At 37.2% G+C, this 19,542-nt stretch overlaps 1 protein-coding gene across 1 annotated transcript in view; it reads left to right on the forward strand.

Annotated features, from left to right (window-relative positions):
• NMD3 (NMD3 ribosome export adaptor) overlaps positions 1-19,542 on the forward strand; it is a 43,997-nt gene that overhangs the window by 19,869 nt on the left and 4,586 nt on the right. The window contains exons 10-13 of the mRNA XM_081235039.1: positions 959-1,076; positions 6,748-6,893; positions 13,057-13,169; positions 13,978-14,050. Coding sequence (XP_081091165.1) covers positions 959-1,076; positions 6,748-6,893; positions 13,057-13,169; positions 13,978-14,050 — 450 coding nt within the window. The remainder of the gene's footprint in view (positions 1-958; positions 1,077-6,747; positions 6,894-13,056; positions 13,170-13,977; positions 14,051-19,542) is intronic.

The raw sequence follows: 19,542 nt of genomic DNA on the forward strand, positions 1-19,542 counted from the left end.
TCAGTGGGGGAGCCTTGTGAATAGATACAGCTTAAAATATAACCCAGATCCTTTTTATATTTTAATAACAGCTTAAAAACAGATAACCACATTGGTGGTAGTATCTCCTGATGCACACATAGTCATATGTGCTTTTAAGGGGGCATTAGATCTTTGATTTCATATTGGTACATGTAGACAAGAAGGAGGAACACGTGGCTCCTCTGAAATTAATTTTTTTAAAAATAATGGTTATTTATTTTTTTTAAAATTATTTTTAGCTGTGTAGGGTCCTCATTGCTGCATGAGGGCTTTATCTAGTTGCGGTGAACGGGGGCTACTCTTTCGTTGCGGTGCATAGGCTTTTCATTGCGGTGGCTTCTCTTGTTGCAGAGCGTGGGCTCTGGGCGCGGGCTTCAGTAGTTGTGGCACACAGGCCCTAGAGTACAGGTTGTGGCGCACAGGCTTAGTTGCTCCGCGGCATGTGGGACCTTCGCGGACTACAGGTCGAACCCGTGTCCCCTGCATTGGCAGGTGGATTCTTAACCACTGCGCCACCAGGGAAGTCCCTGAAATTAATTTTTATAGAGATTAAATGAAGGCACAAATAGATTAGAAAATCACTCTTCTTCTGGTGTTTATAATACTTTGCTTGGAATGTAAACTATATTAACATAGAGTAAAAAGGCATTCACACTTGAATAAAATTGAAACAAACTTAATAGTTTGGTGACTAGGATCTGGAAAATATTTTTTAAAGCATTTTTATTAAGACATATTTCCATCTTAAGAAGGTGTAGCTTATTTTCTGTTTCTTTAAGGTCTGATTCTTTTTTTTAGGCCCTTTGTTGATACATAGAATTAAAAATGACATTTTGGTTCGGGCAAATACACTTGGACCAGCTTTACGTTGATGAGTGTTTACTGGAGACTGTTACTTAGGATTTCCTTCACACTAAATGTTAGTTCTTATGCCTAGGATAATGTTGTTTGTCTGTCTCCAAAACTGGCACAAAGCCTGGGAAACATGAACCAGATTTGTGTGTGTATTCGAGTAACCAGCGTCATCCATCTCATAGATCCAAATACCCTACAAGGTAAGTTTTCGAAACTATTTGCCTTGACAGTTCTTTCCAGCAAGCAGTAATAATTTGTTAATGTTGTTAATTTTATCAAGCATTCTTAGTAACATTGTTTTAAAAAACTACTGTACAGTGGTTAAATTTTTACCATACAGTGTTTTAAAATACTGGAATTTTTAAAGCTTTTAATAAGTTATCCTTGTATTTTTTTGTTTGAAGAAAGATTTCTGTGAACTTTAACATTTTTATTAGTTGTACTCCATTTAGAGTATAATTGCTTTACAATGGTGTGTTAGTTTCTGCTTTATAACAAACTGAATCAGCTATACATATACATATATCCCCATGTCTCCTCCCTCTTGCATCTCCCTCACACCCACCCTATCCCACCCCTCTATGTAGTCACAAAGCACCGAGCTGATATCCCTGTACTATGCGGCTGCTGCCCACTAACTATGTATTTTACATTTGGTAGTGTGTATATGTCCATGGCACTCTCTCACTTCGTCCCAGCTTACCGTCCCCCTCCCTGTGTCCTCATGTCCATTTTCTATGTCTGCGTCTTTATTCCTGTCCTGCTCCTAGGTTCTTCAGGACCATTTTTCTTTTTTTAGATTCCATATATATGTGTTAGCATACGGTATTTATTTTTCTCTTTCTGACTTACTTCACTCTGTATGACAGACTCTAGGTCCATCCACGTCACTACAAATAACTCAATTTCATTTCTGTTTATGGTTGACTAATATTCCATTGTATATATGTGCCACACCTTCTTTATCCATTCATCTGTTGATGGACACTTAGGTTGCTTCCATGTCCTGGCTATTGTAAATAGAGCTGCAGTGAATATTGTGGTACATGACTCTTATTGAATTATGGTTTTCTCAGGCTATATGCCCAGTAGTGGGATTGCTGGGTCATATGTAGTTCTATTTTAGTTTTTTAAGAAACCTCCGTACTGGTCTCCATAGTGGCTGTATCAATTTACATTCCCACCAACAGTGCAAGAGGGTTCCCTTTTCTCCACACCCTCTCCAGCATTTATTGTTTGTAGATGTTTTGATGATGGCCATTCCGACCAGTGTGAAATGATGACTCATTGTAGTTTTGATTTGCATTTCTAGTGGTGCTGAGCATCCTTTCATGTGTTTCTTGGCAGTCTGTATATCTTCTTTGGAGAAATGTCTGTTTAACTCTTCTGCCCATTTTTGGATTGGGTTGTTTGTTTTTTTCATATTGAGCTGCATGAGCTGCTTGTAAATTTTGGAGATTAATCCATTGTCCCTTGCTTCATTTGCAAATATTTTCTCCCATTCTGAGGGTTGTCTTTTGGTCCTGTTTATGGTTTCCTATGCTGTGCAAAGGCTTTTAAGTTTCATTAGGTCAAATTTGTTTATTTTTGTTGTTATTTCCCTTTCTGTAGGAGGTGGGTCAAAAAGGATATTGCTATGATTTATGTCATAGAGTGTTCTGCCTATGTTTTCCTCTAAGATTTTGATAGTGTCTGGCCTTACATTTAGGTCTTTAATCCAGTTTGAGTTTATTTTTGTGTATGGTGTTAGGGAGTGTTCTAATTTCATACTTTTACGTGTAGCTGTCCAGTTTTCCCAGCACCACTTATTGAAGAGGCTGTCTTTTCTCCACTGTTTATTCTTGCCTCCTTTACCAAAGATAAGGTGACCATATGTGCGTGGGTTTGTCTCTGGGCTTTCTATCCTGTTCCATTGATCTATATTTCTGTTTTTGTGCCAGTACCATACTGTCTTGATTACTGTAGCTTTGTAGTATAGTCTGAAGTCAGGGAGTTTGGTTACTCCAGCTCCATTTTTCGTTCTCACGATTGCTTTGGCTATTCAGGGTCCTTTGCGTTTCCATACAAATTGTGAAATTTTTTGTTCTAGTTCTGTGAAAAATGCCGTTGGTAGTTTGATAGGGATTGCATTGAATCTGTAGATTGCTTTGGGTAGTAGAGTCATTTTCACAATGTTGATTCTTCCAATCCAGGAGCATGGTATATCTCTCCATCTATTTGTATCATCTTTAATTTCTTTCATCAGTGTCTTATAATTTTCTGCATACAGGTCTTTTGTCTCCTTAGGTTTATTCCTAGATATTTTATTGTTTCTGTTGCAGTGGTAAATGGGAGTGTTTTCTTAATTTCACTTTCAGATTTTTCATCATTAGTGTATGTTGAGGAAAGTTCCGTCTATGCCTACTTTCTGCAGGGTTTTTATCATAAATGGGTGTTGAATTTTGTGGAAGGCTTTCTCTTTATCGATTGAGATGATCATATGTTTTTTCTCCTTCAATTTGTTAATATGGTGTATCACATTGGTTGATTTGCATATATTGAAGAATCCTTGCCTTCCTGGAATAAACCCCACTTGATCATGGTGTATGATCCTTTGAATGTGCTGTTGGATTCTGTTTGCTAGTATTTTGTTGAGGATTTTTGCATCTATGTTCCTCAGTGATATTGACCTGTAGATTTCTTTTTTGTGTGACATCTTTGTCTGGTTTGGTATCAGGGTGATGGTGGCCTTGTAGAATGAGTCTGGGAGTGTTCCTCCCTCTGCTGTATTTTGGAAGAGTTTGAGAAGGATGGGTGTTAGCTCTTCTCTAAATGTTTGATAGAATTCGCCTGTGAAGCCATGTGGTCCTGGGCTTTTGTTTGTTGGAAGATTTTTAATCAAGTTTCAATTTCAGTGCTTGTGATTGGTCTGAAATATTTTCTATTTCTTCCTGATTCAGTCTTGGCAGATTGTGCATTTCTAAGAATGTGTCCATTTCTTCCAGGTTGTCCATTTTATTGGCATAGCGTTGCTTGTAGTAATCTCTCATGATCTTTTGTATTTCTGCAGTGTCAGTTGTTACCTCTCCTTTTTCATTTCTAATTCTATTGATTTGAGTCTTCTCCCTTTTTTTCTTGATGTGTCTGTTTCATGGTTTCTCAATTTTGTTTATCTTCTCAAAGAACCAGCTTTTAGTTTTATTGATGTTTGCTATCGTTTCCTTCATTTCTTTTTCATTTATTTCTGATCTGATCTTTATGATTTTGTTCCTTCTGCTAACTTTGGGGTTTTTTTGTTCTTCTTTCTCTAATTGCTTTAGGTGTAATGTTAGGTTATTTGAGATGTTTCTTGTTTCTTATGGTAGGATCATATTGTTATAAACTTCCCTCTTTTAACTGCTTTTGCTGCATCCCATAGGTTTTGGGTTGTCGTGTTTTCATTGTCATTTGTTTGTAGGTATTTTTTGATTTCTTCCTTGACTTCTTCAGTGATCTCTTGGTTATTAAGTAGTGTATTGTTTAGCTTCCATGTGTTTGTATTTTTTACAGATTTTTTCCTGTAATTGATATCTAGTCTCATAGCATTGTGGTCGGAAAAGATACTTGATACAATTTCAATTTTCTTAAATTTACCAAGGCTTGATTTGTGACCCAAGATATGATCCATCCTGGAGAATGTTCCATGAACACTTGAGACAAATGTGTATTCTGTTGTTTTGGATGGAATGTCCTATAAATATCAAGTCCATGTTGTTTAATGTATCATTTAAAGCTTGTGTCTCCTTATTTATTTTTATTTTGTGTGATCTGTCCATTGGTGGAAGCAGGGTTTTAAAGTCCCCTGCTATGATTGTGTTACTGTCAGTTTCCCCTTTTATGGCTGTTAGCATTTGCCTTATGTATTGCGGTGCTTCTTCATTGGGTACATAAATATTTACAATTGGTATATCTTCTCCTTGGATTGATTCCCTTGATCATCATGTAGTGTTCTTCTTTGTCTCTTCTAATAGTCTTTATTTTAAAGTCTATTTTGTGAGATATAAGAATTGCTACTCCAGCTTTCTTTTGATTTCCATTTTGCATGGAATATCTTTTTCCATCCCTCACTTTCAGTCTGTATGTGTCCCTAGGTCTGAAGTGGGTCTCTTGTAGACAGCATATATATGGGTCTTGTTTTTGTATCCTTTCAGCCAGTGTATGTCTTTTGGTTGGAGCGTTTAATCTGTTTACATTTAAGTTAATTATTGATATGTATATTCCTAATGCCACTTTCTTAATTGTTTTGGGTTTGTTATTGAAGGTGTTTTACTTCTCTTGTGTTTCCTGTGCAGAGAAGTTCCTTAGCATTTGTTGTAAAGCTGGTTTGGTGGTGCTGAATTCTCTTAGTTTTGCTTGTCTGTAAAGGTTTTAATTTCTCCATCGAATCTGAGATCCTTCCTGGGTATAGTAATCTTGGTTGTAGGTTTTTCTCTTTCATCACTTAAAATATGTCCTGCCACTCCCTTCTGGCTTGCACAGTTTCTGCTCAAAGATCAGCTGTTAACCTTATGAGGATTTCGTATGTTAGTTGTTGTTTTTCCCTTGGTGCTTTTAATATTTTTTCTTTGTATTTAATTTTTGATAGTTTGATTAATATGTGTCTTGGCGTGTCTCTCCTTGGATTTATCCTATATGGGACCCTCTGCATTTCCTGGACTTGATTAACTATTTCTTTTCCCATATTAGGGAAGTTTTCAACTATAATCTCTTCAAATATTTTCTCAGTCCCTTTCTTTTTGTCTTCTTCTGGGACCTCTATAATTCGAATGTTGGTGTGTTTAATGTTGTCCCAGAGGTCTCTGAGACTGTCCTCAATTCTTTTCATTCTTTTTTCTTTATTCTGCTCTGCAGTAGTTATTTCCACTATTTTATCTTCCAGGTCACTTATCCGTTCCTTTGCCTCAGTTTTTCTGCTATTGATGCCTTGTAGAGAATTTTTAATTTCATTTATTGTGTTGTTCATCATTGTTTGTGTGCTCTTTAGTTCTTCTAGGTCCTTGTTAAGATTTCTTGTATTTTCTCCATTCTGTTTCCAAGATTTTGGATCATCTTTACTATCATTCTGAATTTTTTTATTCAGGTAGACTGTCTATTTCCTCTTCATTTGTTTGGTCTGGTGGGTTTTTACCTTGCTCCTTCATCTGCTGTGTGTTTCTCTGTCTTCTCATTTTGCTTAACTTACTGTGTTTGGGGTCTCCTTTTCGCAAGCTGCAGGTTTGTAGTTCCCGGTTTTTGGTGTCTGCCCCCAGTGGCTGTGGTTGGTCCAGTGGGTTGTGTAGGCTTCCTGATGGAGGGCACTGGTGCCTGTGTTCTGGTGGATGAGGCTGGGTATTGTCCTTCTGGTGGGCAGTACTGCGTGTGGGGTGTGTTTTGCGGTGCCTGTTACCCTATTATGGTTTTAGGCAGCCTCTCTGCTAATGGGTGGGGTTGTGTTCCTGTCTTGCTAGTTGTTTCGCATTGGGTGTCCAGCACTGTAGTTTGCTGGTCGTTGAGTCGAGCTGGGTCTTAGCATTGAGATGGAGATCTCTGGGAGAGTTTTCGCATTTTGATATTATGTGGAGTCGGGAGGTTTCTGCTGGACCAGTGTCCTGAACTTGGCTCTCCTACCTCAGAGTTACAGATTTGACACCCGGCCAGAGCACCAGGACCCTGTCAGCCACATGGCTTTTGGGGCCGCCAATGTAGATGAAAGTATAGGTGGAGTCTGAGTATCTGAAATCTGCCTGTTGGGTTGCTGCTGCTGAAACCCTGGAAGCCAGCTCGGATGCTCTGGGCGTTCACCCGGGACAGCATTTGATGGCTTTTGAAATACTTCAGTTCTTTTGTTCTTTAATGTTCTTTGTTTATTCTTAGTTGCAGATATTGATGGCAACACTTTTTGGAGTCACCCTTTCAATAGTTTATGCCATCCCAAACAGCTAGAAGAGTTTATTGTTATGGAATGTAGCATAGTCCGAGATCTAAAACGCAATGCAGGTGCTGGAATGATATCAAAAAAGGTAAGTTCCATCCTGCTTTCCTCCTCCTAGCCTCCAACTTACTGTTTTTGTGTTTCTCTCTCTCTCTCTTTTTTTTTGTATCTTTGTTTTTTTAAAATTTGTTGGTAATTCCAAAATGTGGTTCCAAATAAGCTAACAGCTCATTCAGTTAAAAATGCATTGTGTGTTTGTATAACATTTGCTTTTAACGTGTGGTCATTGTGATGAAAACTGTCAGACTTATACTATCTAGTAGGTTAACTTATTCTGTTTAATACTGGAAAAATTAAAAAAATATTATTATGAAAAAGCATTTCCTTTCCTTTTGTACAGAAGGACCAAATGACAAGCTTAACCCTCTTTTGCTTTTAAAAAAATTTCAAACATGTTGAATTAAATATATATATATTATCACTAAATACTGAATGCTTCAATAATCATCTCTAAAACATAGAAGCATTTTCTGTATAATCAAAGTACTATCATACATATAAACTGCATAGTTTGCCAGATTTCCTTATTTGTCCCAAAGTGCCTTTTATGGTTCGTTCAAACCAGTGTCTAGTTGGGGACTGTATATTGAATGTGAATATTGTACCTCTTAAATATTTAATAACAGCCCCCTCCTTTTCTTCTCATTCATTTTTTTATGATAACAACTTCCTAATGCAAGTAGGGCATTTATTTATCTTGTGGATCTAGTTTTATTGTTTCCTCATGATGTCACATTTTTTTAAACTTATTTATTTATTTTTGTCTGTGTTGGGTCTTTGTTTCTGTGCGAGGGCTTTCTCCAGTTTTGGCGAGTGGGGGCCGCTCTTCATCACGGTGCGCAGGCCTCTCACTGTCGCAGCCTCTCTCTTTGCGGAGCACAAGCTCCAGACGCACAGGCTCAGTAGATGTGGCTCATGGGCCCAGTTGCTCTGCGGCATATGGGTTCATCCCAGACCAGGGCTTGAACCCGTGTCCCCTGCATTAGCAGGAGGATTCTCAACCACTGCGCCACCAGGGAAGCCCCTCATGATGTCATTTAACTTTCTTCCTAATCTCTTATATTTCCTTTAAACTGGAAAATGGATCTAAAGTCCTATTTAAGTTTAGGTTAATTTTTTTTTGGCAGAACATTTTGGAGGTGATGCTATGTACCTTTTATGATATATCAAGAGACAAGTAATGTTTGGCTGTTTATCTGATAGCCAGGTCTCTCCATTGTAATTGAAGAATTTTTTCCCTTTGCTACTACCCTCCCTCCCTCCCTCCCTCTCAGATCACCTCAAATGTAGCCAGTAGGAGCCCCTTCAGAATAGTTTCTATTTCCTTCAGAAAAAAATTTTTTAATGACTTACTTTTTTTAGAGCACTTTTAGGTTCCAGCAAAATTAAGAGGAGGTAAAAGATTTCCTGTATACGCCTTGCCTCCACACATGCATAGCCTCCGCCATTATCAAATGCCCTTCTTCTGCCAAACGAGTGGTACATTTGTTACAATTGATGAATCGACATCGACACATTATAATCACCCATTGTCCATATTTTACATTAGGATTCCCTCTTGGTATTGTACTTTCTATGGGTTTGGACAAATGTATAGTGACATGTATCCATCACTATAGTATCATGCCGGATATTTTCACTGCCCTTAAAATCCTCCGTGCTCTGCCTGTTCATCCTTCCCTCACTCCTAACCCCTGGCAATCACTGATTTTTTTTTTTTAATACTGTCTGTATAGTTTTGCCTTTTCCAGAGTGTCATATAATTGGACTCATACAGTCTTTTCATATTGGCTTCTTTCACTTAGTAATGTGCATTTAAATTTTCTCCATGTATTTTCACAGCTTAATAGCTCTTTTTTTTTTTTAAGTGCCAGATAATATTGTTTTGATATACCACAGTTTACTCATTCACCTACTGAAGAACATATTGGTTGCTTCCAAGTTTTGGCAGTTATCAGTAAAGTTGCTATAAACATTCTTTTGCATGTTTTTGTGTGGACATGAGCTTTCAGCTTCTTTGTGTAAATACCAAGGAGCATGTTTGTTGGATCATTTGGTAAGAGTATGTTTAGTTTTGTAAGAAACTGCCAAACTGTCTTCAATAGTGTTGGTGTCATCTTGCATTCCCACCAGTAATATATGAGAGTTCCTGTTGCTCCACATCTTCACCAACATTTGATGTCAGGAGTTTGGATTTGTCAGTGTTTCGGGCCTTCCTAATAGGTATATAGTAGTATCTCATTGTCATTTTAATTTGTATTTCCCTGATGACACATGATGAGGAGTATTTTCTCATGCTTATTTGCCATCTGTATGTCTTTATTGGTGAGGTGTCTGTTAAGGTCTTTGGCCCATTTTTTAATCAGGTTGTTTGTTTTCTTATTTTTGAGTTTTAAGAGTTATTTGTGTATTTTGGTTAAAAGTCCTTTGTTAGATATGTTTTTTGCAAATGTTTTCTCCCAGTGTGGTTTATCATCTTATTCTCTTGACATTGTCTTTCATAGAGCAGAAGTTTCTAACTTTAATGAAGTCCAGGTTATCTACTATTCTTTCATGGATCCTGCCTTTGTTATTGTATTGAAAAAGTAATTGCCAAACCCAAGGTCAGCTAGATTTTCTCCTTTGTTATCTTCTAGGAGTTTCATAGTTGTGTGTTGTACACTTACGTCTATGATCCATTTTGAGTTAATTTTTGTGAAGGGTGTAAGGTTTGTGTCCAGATTGACTTTTTTTTTTTTGCATGTTAATGTCCAATTATTCTAGCACCATTAGTTGAAAAGACTGTCTTTGTTCCATTGTATTGCCTTTGCTCCCTTGTCAAAGATCAGTTGACTGTATTTATTTGGGTATATTTCTGGGCTCTTTTATTTTGTTCCATTGATGTATAATATTTGTTTATTCTTTTGTCAGTACCACACTGTCATGATTACTGTAGCATTATAGTAAGTCTTCAAGTTGGATAGTGTCAGTCCTACAGCTTTGTTCTTCTCCTTTAAAATTGTGTTGACTGTTCAGGATCTTTTTTCTTGGTATAACTTTAAAAGCAGTTGTTGATATCCACAAAATATCTTACTGGAAATTTTTTTTAATTGAAACATAGTTGACATACAACAGTATGTTATTTTTAGGTGTACTACACAAGTGATTTGATATTTTCATGCATTATGAAGTGATCACCATGATAAGTCTAGTTACCATCTGTCCCCATACAAAGTTATTACAGTATTACTGACCATATTCCTTATGCTGTATATTATGCCTCTGTGGCTAAACTTGTTGGGATTTTGATTCGAATTGCATGAATCTGTAGGTCAAGTTGGGCAGAACTTACATCTTGACAATATTGAGTTTTCCTGTCCATGAACATGGAACGTCTCTCTGTTTTAGTTCTTTGATTTTGTTTATCAGTTTTGTAGTTTTCCTCATACAGATCTTATACATATTTTGTTAGACTTACACCTAAGTATTTCATTTTTGGGGGGGTGCTAATGTAAATGGTATTTTTTTTTCTTTTTGCGGTATGCGGGCCTCTCACTGTTGTGGCCTCTCCCGTTGCGGAGCACAGGCTCCGGACGCGCAGGCCCAGCGGCCACGGCTCACGGGCCCAGCCGCTCCGCGGCACATGGGATCCTCCCAGACCGGGGCACGAACCCGCATCCCCTGCATCGGCAGGCGGACTCTCAACCACTGCGCCACCAGGGAGGCCCATGTAAATGGTATTTTTAAAATTCAAATTCCACTTTCTTATGTTGGTATATAGGAAAGTGACTTTCATTTATAACCTTGTATCCTATAACCTTGCTATATTCTGGGAGCTCTTTGGTCCATTTAAATTTTCTATGTAGATGACCATGTCATCTGCAAAGATAAGTTTATTTTTACCTTTCCAATTTATATACCTTTCATTTCCTTTTCTTATCTTTTGTATTAGCTAGGGTTTCCAGTAGGATATTGAAAATGAGTAGTGAGAGGGAACATTCTTGCCTTGTACCTGATCTTAGTGGGAAAGCTGCACGTTTCTCACCATTAAGTATAATGTTAGGTTTAAGGTTTTTTTTTTAATAGATATTCTCTATCAGGTAGAGGAAGTTCCCCTCTATTTCTAGTTTACTGAGAGGTTTTTTTTTTTTTTTATCATGAATGGGTGTTGGATTTTGTCAAATGCTTTTTCTTTATTGATATCATCATGTGATTTTTTTTCCTTTTTAACCTGTTGATTTGATTAATGGGCTACATTAATTTGATTTTCACATGTTGAACCAGCATTGCATACATGGGTTAAATCCCACTTGGTAATGGTGTACAGTTCTTTGATGTTTTGTTGAGGATTTTTGAATCTATGTTCATGAGAGATTGGTCTGTAGATTGCTTTCCTTGTAATGTCTTTGTCTGGTATTGGTTATAAGGTAGTGTTGACCTTGTAAATGAGTTAGGAAGTATTCCCTCTGTTTCTGCCTTTGGGAAAAGATTCTAGAGGAATGGTATAATTTCTACCTTAAATGTTAGCTAGAATTCACCAGTGAATCCATCAGGGCCTGGTGCTTTTTATTTTGGAAGATTACTAATATTGACTCAATTTCTTTAATAGATATAGGTCTATTCCTTTGTCCTTTTGACATGACTTTCCTAGTCTTTGAAAGCATCCTTACTTGGTGGGACAACACCACAACATTTAGGTGTTCCAAAATCACATTGTATAATTCCTACCCCATATCTGAAATCAGGTGTTTCTTCAAGGATGTAAGTCTGATTTCTTCTACTATACAATAGTATTTAGAGGCCCCCCCAAACTGTATAGTAACAGTGCTCATTTCTATTGAGGTAATATTGTGTCTTGAGACAAAAATAACTTCCAGTAACTTGAGAAAATCAATGGGAATGGAAGAATTACTTTTCATATTTTTCTTTAAAATAAAAAATTTGATAATATGATTAAGAACAAACGTTTAGGGCTTCCCTGGTGGTGCATTGGTTAAGAATCTGCCAGTGCAGGGGACACGGGTTCGAGCCCTGGCCCAGGAAGATCCCACATGCTGTGGAGCAACTGAGCCTGCGCTCTAGAGCTTGTGCTCTGCAACAAGAGAAGCCAAGACAATGAGAAGCCTGCGCACCGCAATGAAGAGTAAGCCCCCGCTTGCCTCAACTAGAGAAAGCCCATGAGCAACAACAAAGACCCAATACAGCCAAAAATAAAAACAAATTAATAAATAAATTTATAAAAAAATAAAGAAATGTTTATCATTTAAGCACCACCACTTCCCCTCAGGCATATATGAAACTACTTTCTTTGCTTTCAAAAAATGCATTTAGCTAGAATTTAGTGTTTCCCTGGTAATTTGATTTTTTTCCCATTTTTTTCCTAAATCTGGGACCTGTCTGTTATTTCAGTTTCTTCCTCTCTCTCTACCTCTTCTTTTCACCTCTTTGAGATTCCTTAATTCTGTCAATAATTCTTATTATTTTGCTCTTGATCCCATTTTACTTTGTTCTGTTTTTGTTAGTAAAAGGTATTGGCACATGCTATACTTCATTCAGCCGGGAAGTTTGAAATGTCAGTTACAATTGCTTGTAAAATTCCATGTTTGGAAAGGGACATTAATGGTTTTCTGCTTTAAAAGTTCAAACTTGAGATGATGTTTCCATGGTATATAGTTTAAAAAAAAGTTATACCTCAAAATAGTAGACCTTCAAAAAACTGATGAAGATTTGGGTTCTGTTGTGGTAGTGGTGCCGCTGGGATTGCTAGATTATTTTCTCTGAAGCCTGTTTTTTTTAACCTTATGTGTAAAACAAGGGGTTGCTTAAGATATTTTCTGGATTTAAGATTCCCCTACTTTTTTAGTTATTCTTTTTACTCAGTCTGTGTTGGCCCATCTCCCTTTGAGAACATTTCTTTTGAAAATCCTACATATGTGTCTGTTTTTAGGTGACAATGTTAATGTTTTATAAAAGCCTTGAATAAAATCTTAACAAAATATTTATTTTATGAATTACTTATGAGTCTTTTTCTGTACTCATAATTCAGTAATTTGTTAATTTTGACAGTGATTCAGAGATCTGGAAAATAAAACAATTTCTGTCTTTAGAATGAAAATCAGAAAACCAAAATCAACATTGTATTTAACTTTTCTATGAGATGCTTTTTAAGTTATGCCTAGATTATTGAAGAGTTCATTTTCTTTCCTGTTAAGCATACCCTCGGGGAAGTCTGGGTACAGAAAACATCTGAAATGAATACAGATAAACAGTATTTTTGTCGCACTCATTTGGGACATCTTCTAAATCCTGGAGACCTGGTGTTGGGGTTTGTATTATTTTATAGTATTTTAAACTGCCGACTAACATTGTAGATTTTCTCTGGGAGCCAGCAAAGCTATCTAAAATAAAGTTGTTTATCCTAAAAAGAATTTAAGAGTTCTTAGGAGCCATATAGCTCACTTTATTATTGATAACTAAATGAAATTATTGATTGGACAGAAGCCCATAGTTATTCCATTTTGGCCATCATCTTAAAGAGTCATTTATTATAAGATTTTGAGTAATTGAACCCTGAAGTAGTATGATTAGATTATGTTTGTAGTTTTTGGGGGGAGCAGGTAGTATTTTATTATGCATATGCTGTTGTTAAAATATTTCACTTTTAAAATATGGCAGCTATATATGTAAAGGGTCTTTATAGGCATTGGATAGTCCATTCTGATGCAGAGCTTATAAGCATGCCTTAAACATTATTTTTGCTCTTAGGGTTTCAGTTCCTTTTACTAGAGAATGAGGGGTGTTTTGCTTTTGTTGTCTATAAATTGAATGGAACCATGTAACTGAATCCTAATGTTAGACTGATATATAAGTCTGTTTTGCTTCTTTTACAAGAGTATAGTAAGGTGGACAATAATGGATGACATGTGAAACTGAGAGATAGAGTGCATTATTATCTTTACCAGGATCTGTAGAAGCCTGTTCACTGTATAGTACACTGCAAAACTTCTGAAGTGGGAAAGTGTATTAAATGTTTGATCTTAGGAGGAACTGTTAGGTGATCATCTATAAAATAAAAAGTTACATGGAAAGAGTAAGTGTTTTTGTTATTAAGTGTTTCATTGTTTTCATTTCAGGTTTGATTTGGCCAACTGTAACTTAAATGATGAGCATGTCAACAAAATGAAATCAGATAGAGTCCCAGATGTGGTAAGGCTTTAGATTTTCTTCTTTTTCATGTGTTGAAGATGATTGATGAAACTCTTATGGGTAAGATGCATGAGTTCACCTTTTTTTTGTTGTTTGTTTGTTTGTTTGTTTGTTTTGCGGTACGAGGGCCTCTCACCGTTGTGGCCTCTCCCGTTGCGGAGCACAGGCTCCGGACGCGCAGGCTCAGTGGCCGTGGCTCACGGGCCCAGCCGCTCCGCGGCATGTGGGATCTTCCCGGACCAGGGCACGAACCCGTGTCCCCTGCATCGGCAGGCGGACTCTCAACCACTGCGCCACCAGGGAAGCCCGAGTTCACATTTTTGAAAGTAATCAATTTAGAGGTTTCTTTTGAAATTGCAGTTAAGGTATAATAGCAAAACCTTCATTTAAGATAATTATTCTTAGTGGATAAAACCCAAGATTTATTGAGTGTTTTGGTTGCTCTTATCAAATTTTCATTCTGTCAAAATACTTGATAGTATCTGTAGAGTAAAAATAAATTTGCAGCTAGAAATGATGACCTTTAGAATTTATTCCTGTTCATTCTTTTAGGCTCAGCTTATTTCATGTATTGTTAAGAAGGCATTTAGAGTTAAAACCATCATTCAGGTTTGAATATAATTGTAGTTAAAAATAATCTTCACAGTGTTAAGTCTTAGAGAAAGAATGTTACTTCTGAAAAAAATCTGTTAAATTCTAACATGAGTTTATCAGAATCCTGAGCAACAGTGAATGTGAAATGTGAAAGACCCTATCTCCTGTTTGCTTTACTTAATCTTTTAAAATAAACATTGATCTCTTTAGCTGTGGGCAAAAATAAAGTCATGGTATAAGAAGGGCTCCCCTCCTCACCACCCAGTTGTGCTTTTATATTAATAAATTAGGAAATAGAAGCATGGTTTCGGTGTAAGTCTAAATAGGTATTTTTCAAAAAGGTCATAAAAGATCAAATGGTCTTACATAGATTTTGTATTATAAAGTTATTTTCATTTATTCCACACTTTATTAAATTGTTCTAGAATAGACAGTTGTGAAAATATATATAATTCTATAAGTGCTTATTAGTAGGAATGAAAGGGAGAAAAATGTCTGCCTGTGATAATGTTTCAGAGTGATTTATGTGAATGGTAGCTGAAAACTGAACTTTGGTATAAAGGAAGGAAAAAAACCACCAGAAAAATGAAATTTTTGGTAGAAAAAAATTTTAATTTTCAGTCACTGGAAAATTTCAGTTAGTAAATTTTAACAGTTATACAAATAATGGCTAAATGCATTCTCATAAAATATTAAGTACATTAATAAAAATGTTAAAAGTTCTCTTGACACCAATTATTTTTTATTTTTATTATTTTTTTTATTTTTTGCTTTATAACAAATTTAATCAGTTATACATATACATATGTTCCCATATCCCCTCCCTTTTGCGTCTCCCTCCCACCCTCCCTATCCCACCCCTCCAGGCAGTCACAAAGCACCGAGCTGATCTCCCTGTGCTATGCGGCTGCTTCCCACTAGCTATCTACCTTACGTTTGGTAGTGTATATATGTCCATGCCGCTCTTTCACTTTGTCACAGCTTACCCTTCCCCCTCCCCATATCCTCAAGTCCATTCTCTAGTAGGTCTGTGTCTTTATTCTTGTCTTACCCCTATGTTCTTCATGACATTTTTTTTCTTAAATTCCATATATATGTGTCAGCATACAGTATTTGTCTTTCTCTTTCTGACTTACTTCACTCTGTATGACAGGCTCTAGGTCCATCCACCTCATTACAAATAGCTCAATTTCGTTTCTTTTTATGGCTGAGTAATATTCCACTGTATATATGTGCCACATCTTCTTTACCCATTCATCCGATGATGGACACTTAGGTTGTTTCCATCTCCGGGCTATTGTAAATAGGGCTGCTATGAACATTTTGGTACATGTCTCTTTTTTTTTTTTTTTTTTTTTTTACTTTTTATTTTATATTGGAGTATAGCCGATTAACAATGTTGTGATAGTTTCAGATGCACAGCAAAGGGACTCGGCTATACATATGCATGTACCCATTCTCCCCCAAACTCCCCTCCCATCCAGGCTGCCACATAACATTGAGCAGAGTCCCCTGTGCTATACAGTAGGTCCACTGGTTATCCATTTTTTTTTAAGTTTATTTATTCATTTTTTTAATTAGTTTCTGCTTTATAACAAAGTGAATCAGTCATACATATACATCTGTTCCCACATCCCTTCCCTCATGCATCTCCCTCCCTCCCACCCTCCCCATCCCACCCCTCCAGGCGGTCACAAAGCACCGAGCTGATCTCCCTGTGCTCTGCGGCTGCTTCCCACTATCTATCTACCTGACGTTTGGTAGTGTATACACGTCCATGCCTCTCTTTCGCCTTGTCACAGCCCACCCTTCCCCCTCCCCATATCCTCAAGTCCATTCTCAAGTAGGTCTGCGTCTTCATTCCCGTTTTGCCCCTAGGTTCTTCATGACATTTTTTTTTTAAAATCCGTATATATGTGTTAGCATACGGTATTTGTCTTTCTCTTTCTGACTAACTTCACTCTGTATGACAGACTCTAGGTCTATCCACCTCATTACAAATAGCTCAGTTTCGTTTCTTTTTATGGCTGAGTAATATTCCATTGTATATATGTGCCACATCTTCTTTATCCATTCATCCGATGATGGACACTTAGGTTGTTTCCAGCTCCGGGCTATTGTGAATAGAGCTGCAATGAACATTTTGGTACATGTCTCTTTTGGAATTATGGTTTTCTCAGGGTATATGCCCAGTAGTGGGATTGCTGGGTCATATGGTAGTTCTATTTGTAGTTTTTTAAGGAACCTCCATACCGTTCTCCATAGTGGCTGTACCAATTCACATTCCCACCAGCAGTGCAAGAGTGTTCCCTTTTCTCCACACCCTCTCCAGCATTTATTGTTTCTAGATTTCTCTTTTTTTTTTTTTTAATTAGTTTCTGCTTTATAACAAAGTGAATCAGTCATACATATACATCTGTTCCCACATCCCTTCCCTCATGCATCTCCCTCCCTCCCACCCTTCCCATCCCACCCCTCCAGGCGGTCACAAAGCACCGAGCTGATCTCCCTGTGCTCTGCGGCTGCTTCCCACTATCTATCTACCTTACGTTTGGTAGTGTATATATGTCCATGCCTCTCTTTCGCTTTGTCACAGCTTACCCTTCCCCCTCCCCATATCCTCAAGTCCATTCTCAAGTAGGTCTGTGTCTTTATTCTCGTTTTGCCCCTAGGTTCTTCATGACATTTTTTTTTTAAATTCCGTATATATGTGTTAGCATACGGTATTTGTCTTTCTCTTTCTGACTAACTTCACTCTGTATGACAGACTCTAGGTCTATCCACCTCATTACAAATAGCTCAGTTTCGTTTCTTTTTATGGCTGAGTAATATTCCATTGTATATATGTGCCACATCTTCTTTATCCATTCATCCGATGATGGACACTTAGGTTGTTTCCAGCTCCGGGCTATTGTGAATAGAGCTGCAATGAACATTTTGGTACATGTCTCTTTTTGAATTATGGTTTTCTCAGGGTATATGCCCAGTAGTGGGATTGCTGGGTCATATGGTAGTTCTATTTGTAGTTTTTTAAGGAACCTCCATACCGTTCTCCATAGTGGCTGTACCAATTCACATTCCCACCAGCAGTGCAAGAGTGTTCCCTTTTTTCCACACCCTCTCCAGCATTTATTTTTTCTAGATTTTTTGATGATGGCCATTCTGACTGGTGTGAGATGATATCTCATTGTAGTTTTGATTTGCATTTCTCTAATGAGTAAAGATGTTGAGCATCCGTTCATGTGTTTGTTGGCAGTCTGTATATCTTCTGTGGAGAAATGTCTATTTAGGTCTTCTGCCCATTTTTGGATTGGGTTGGGTTGTTTGTTTTTTTGTTATTGAGCTGCATGAGCTGCTTATAAATTTTGGAGATTAATCCTTTGTCAGTTGCTTCATTTGCAAATAGTTTCTCCCATTCTGAGGGTTGTCTTTTGGTCTTGTTTATGGTTTCCTTTGCTGTGCAAAAGCTTTTAAGTTTCATTAGGTCCCATGTGTTTATTTTTGTCTTTATTTCCATTTCTCTAGGAGGTGGGTCAAAAAGGATCTTGCTGTGATTTATGTCATAGAGTGTTCTGCCTATGTTTTCCTCTAAGAGTTTGATAGTGTCTGGCCTTACATTTAGATCTTTAATCCATTTTGAGCTTATTTTTGTGTATGGTGTTAGGGAGTGATCTAATCTCATACTTTTACATGTCCCTATCCAGTTTTCCCAGCACCACTTATTGAAGAGACTGTCCTTTCTCCACTGTACATTTCTGCCTCCTTTATCAAAGATAAGGTGACCATATGTCCGTGGGTTTATCTCTGGGCTTTCTATCCTGTTCCATTGATCTATCTTTCTGTTTTTGTGCCAGTACCATACTGTCTTGATTACTGTAGCTTTGTAGTATAGTCTGAAGTCAGGGAGCCTGATTCCTCCAGCTCCATTTTTCGTTCTCAAGATTGCTTTGGCTATTCGGGGTCTTTTGTGTTTCCATACAAATTGTGAAATTTTTTGTTCTAGTTCTGTGAAAAATGCCATTGGTAGTTTGATAGGGATTGCACTGAATCTGTAGATTGCTTTGGGTAGTAGAGTCATTTTCACAATGTTGATTCTTCCAATCCAAGAACATGGTACATCTCTCCATCTATTTGTATCATCTTTAATTTCTTTCATCAGTGTCTTATAATTTTCTGCATACAGGTCTTTTGTCTCCTTAGGTAGGTTTATTCCTAGATATGTTATTCTTTTTGTTGCAATGGAAAATGGGAGTGTTTCCTTGATTTCACTTTCAGATTTTTCATCATTAGTATATAGGAATGCCAGAGATTTCTGTGCATTAATTTTGTATCCTGCAACTTTACCAAATTCATTGATTAGCTCTAGTAGTTTTCTGGTAACATCTTTAGGATTCTCTATGTATAGTATCATGTCATCTGCAAACAGTGACAGCTTTACTTCTTCTTTTCTGATTTGGATTCCTTTTATTTCTTTTTCTTCCCTGATTGCTGTGGCTAAAACTTCCAAAACTATGTTGAATAAGAGTGGTGAGAGTGGGCAACCTTTTCTTGTTCCTGATCTTAGTGGAAATGGTTTCAGTTTTTCACCATTGAGGGCGATGCTGGCTGTGGGTTTGTCATATATGGCCTTTATTATGTTGAGGAAAGTTCCCTCTATGCCTACTTTCTGCAGGGTTTTTATCATAAATGGGTGTTGAATTTTGTCGAAAGCTTTCTCTGCATCTATTGAGATGATCATATGGTTTTTCTCCTTCAATTTGTTAATATGGTGTATCACGTTGATTAATTTGCGTATATTGAAGAATCCTTGCATTCCTGGAATAAACCCCACTTGATCATGGTGTATGATCCTTTTAATGTGCTGTTGGATTCTGTTTGCTAGTATTTTGTTGAGGATT

The sequence above is a fragment of the Mesoplodon bidens genome (assembly GCF_964165515.1).
Source record: "Mesoplodon bidens genome assembly, chromosome: 5".
Classification (NCBI taxonomy): Eukaryota; Metazoa; Chordata; class Mammalia; order Artiodactyla; family Ziphiidae; genus Mesoplodon; species Mesoplodon bidens.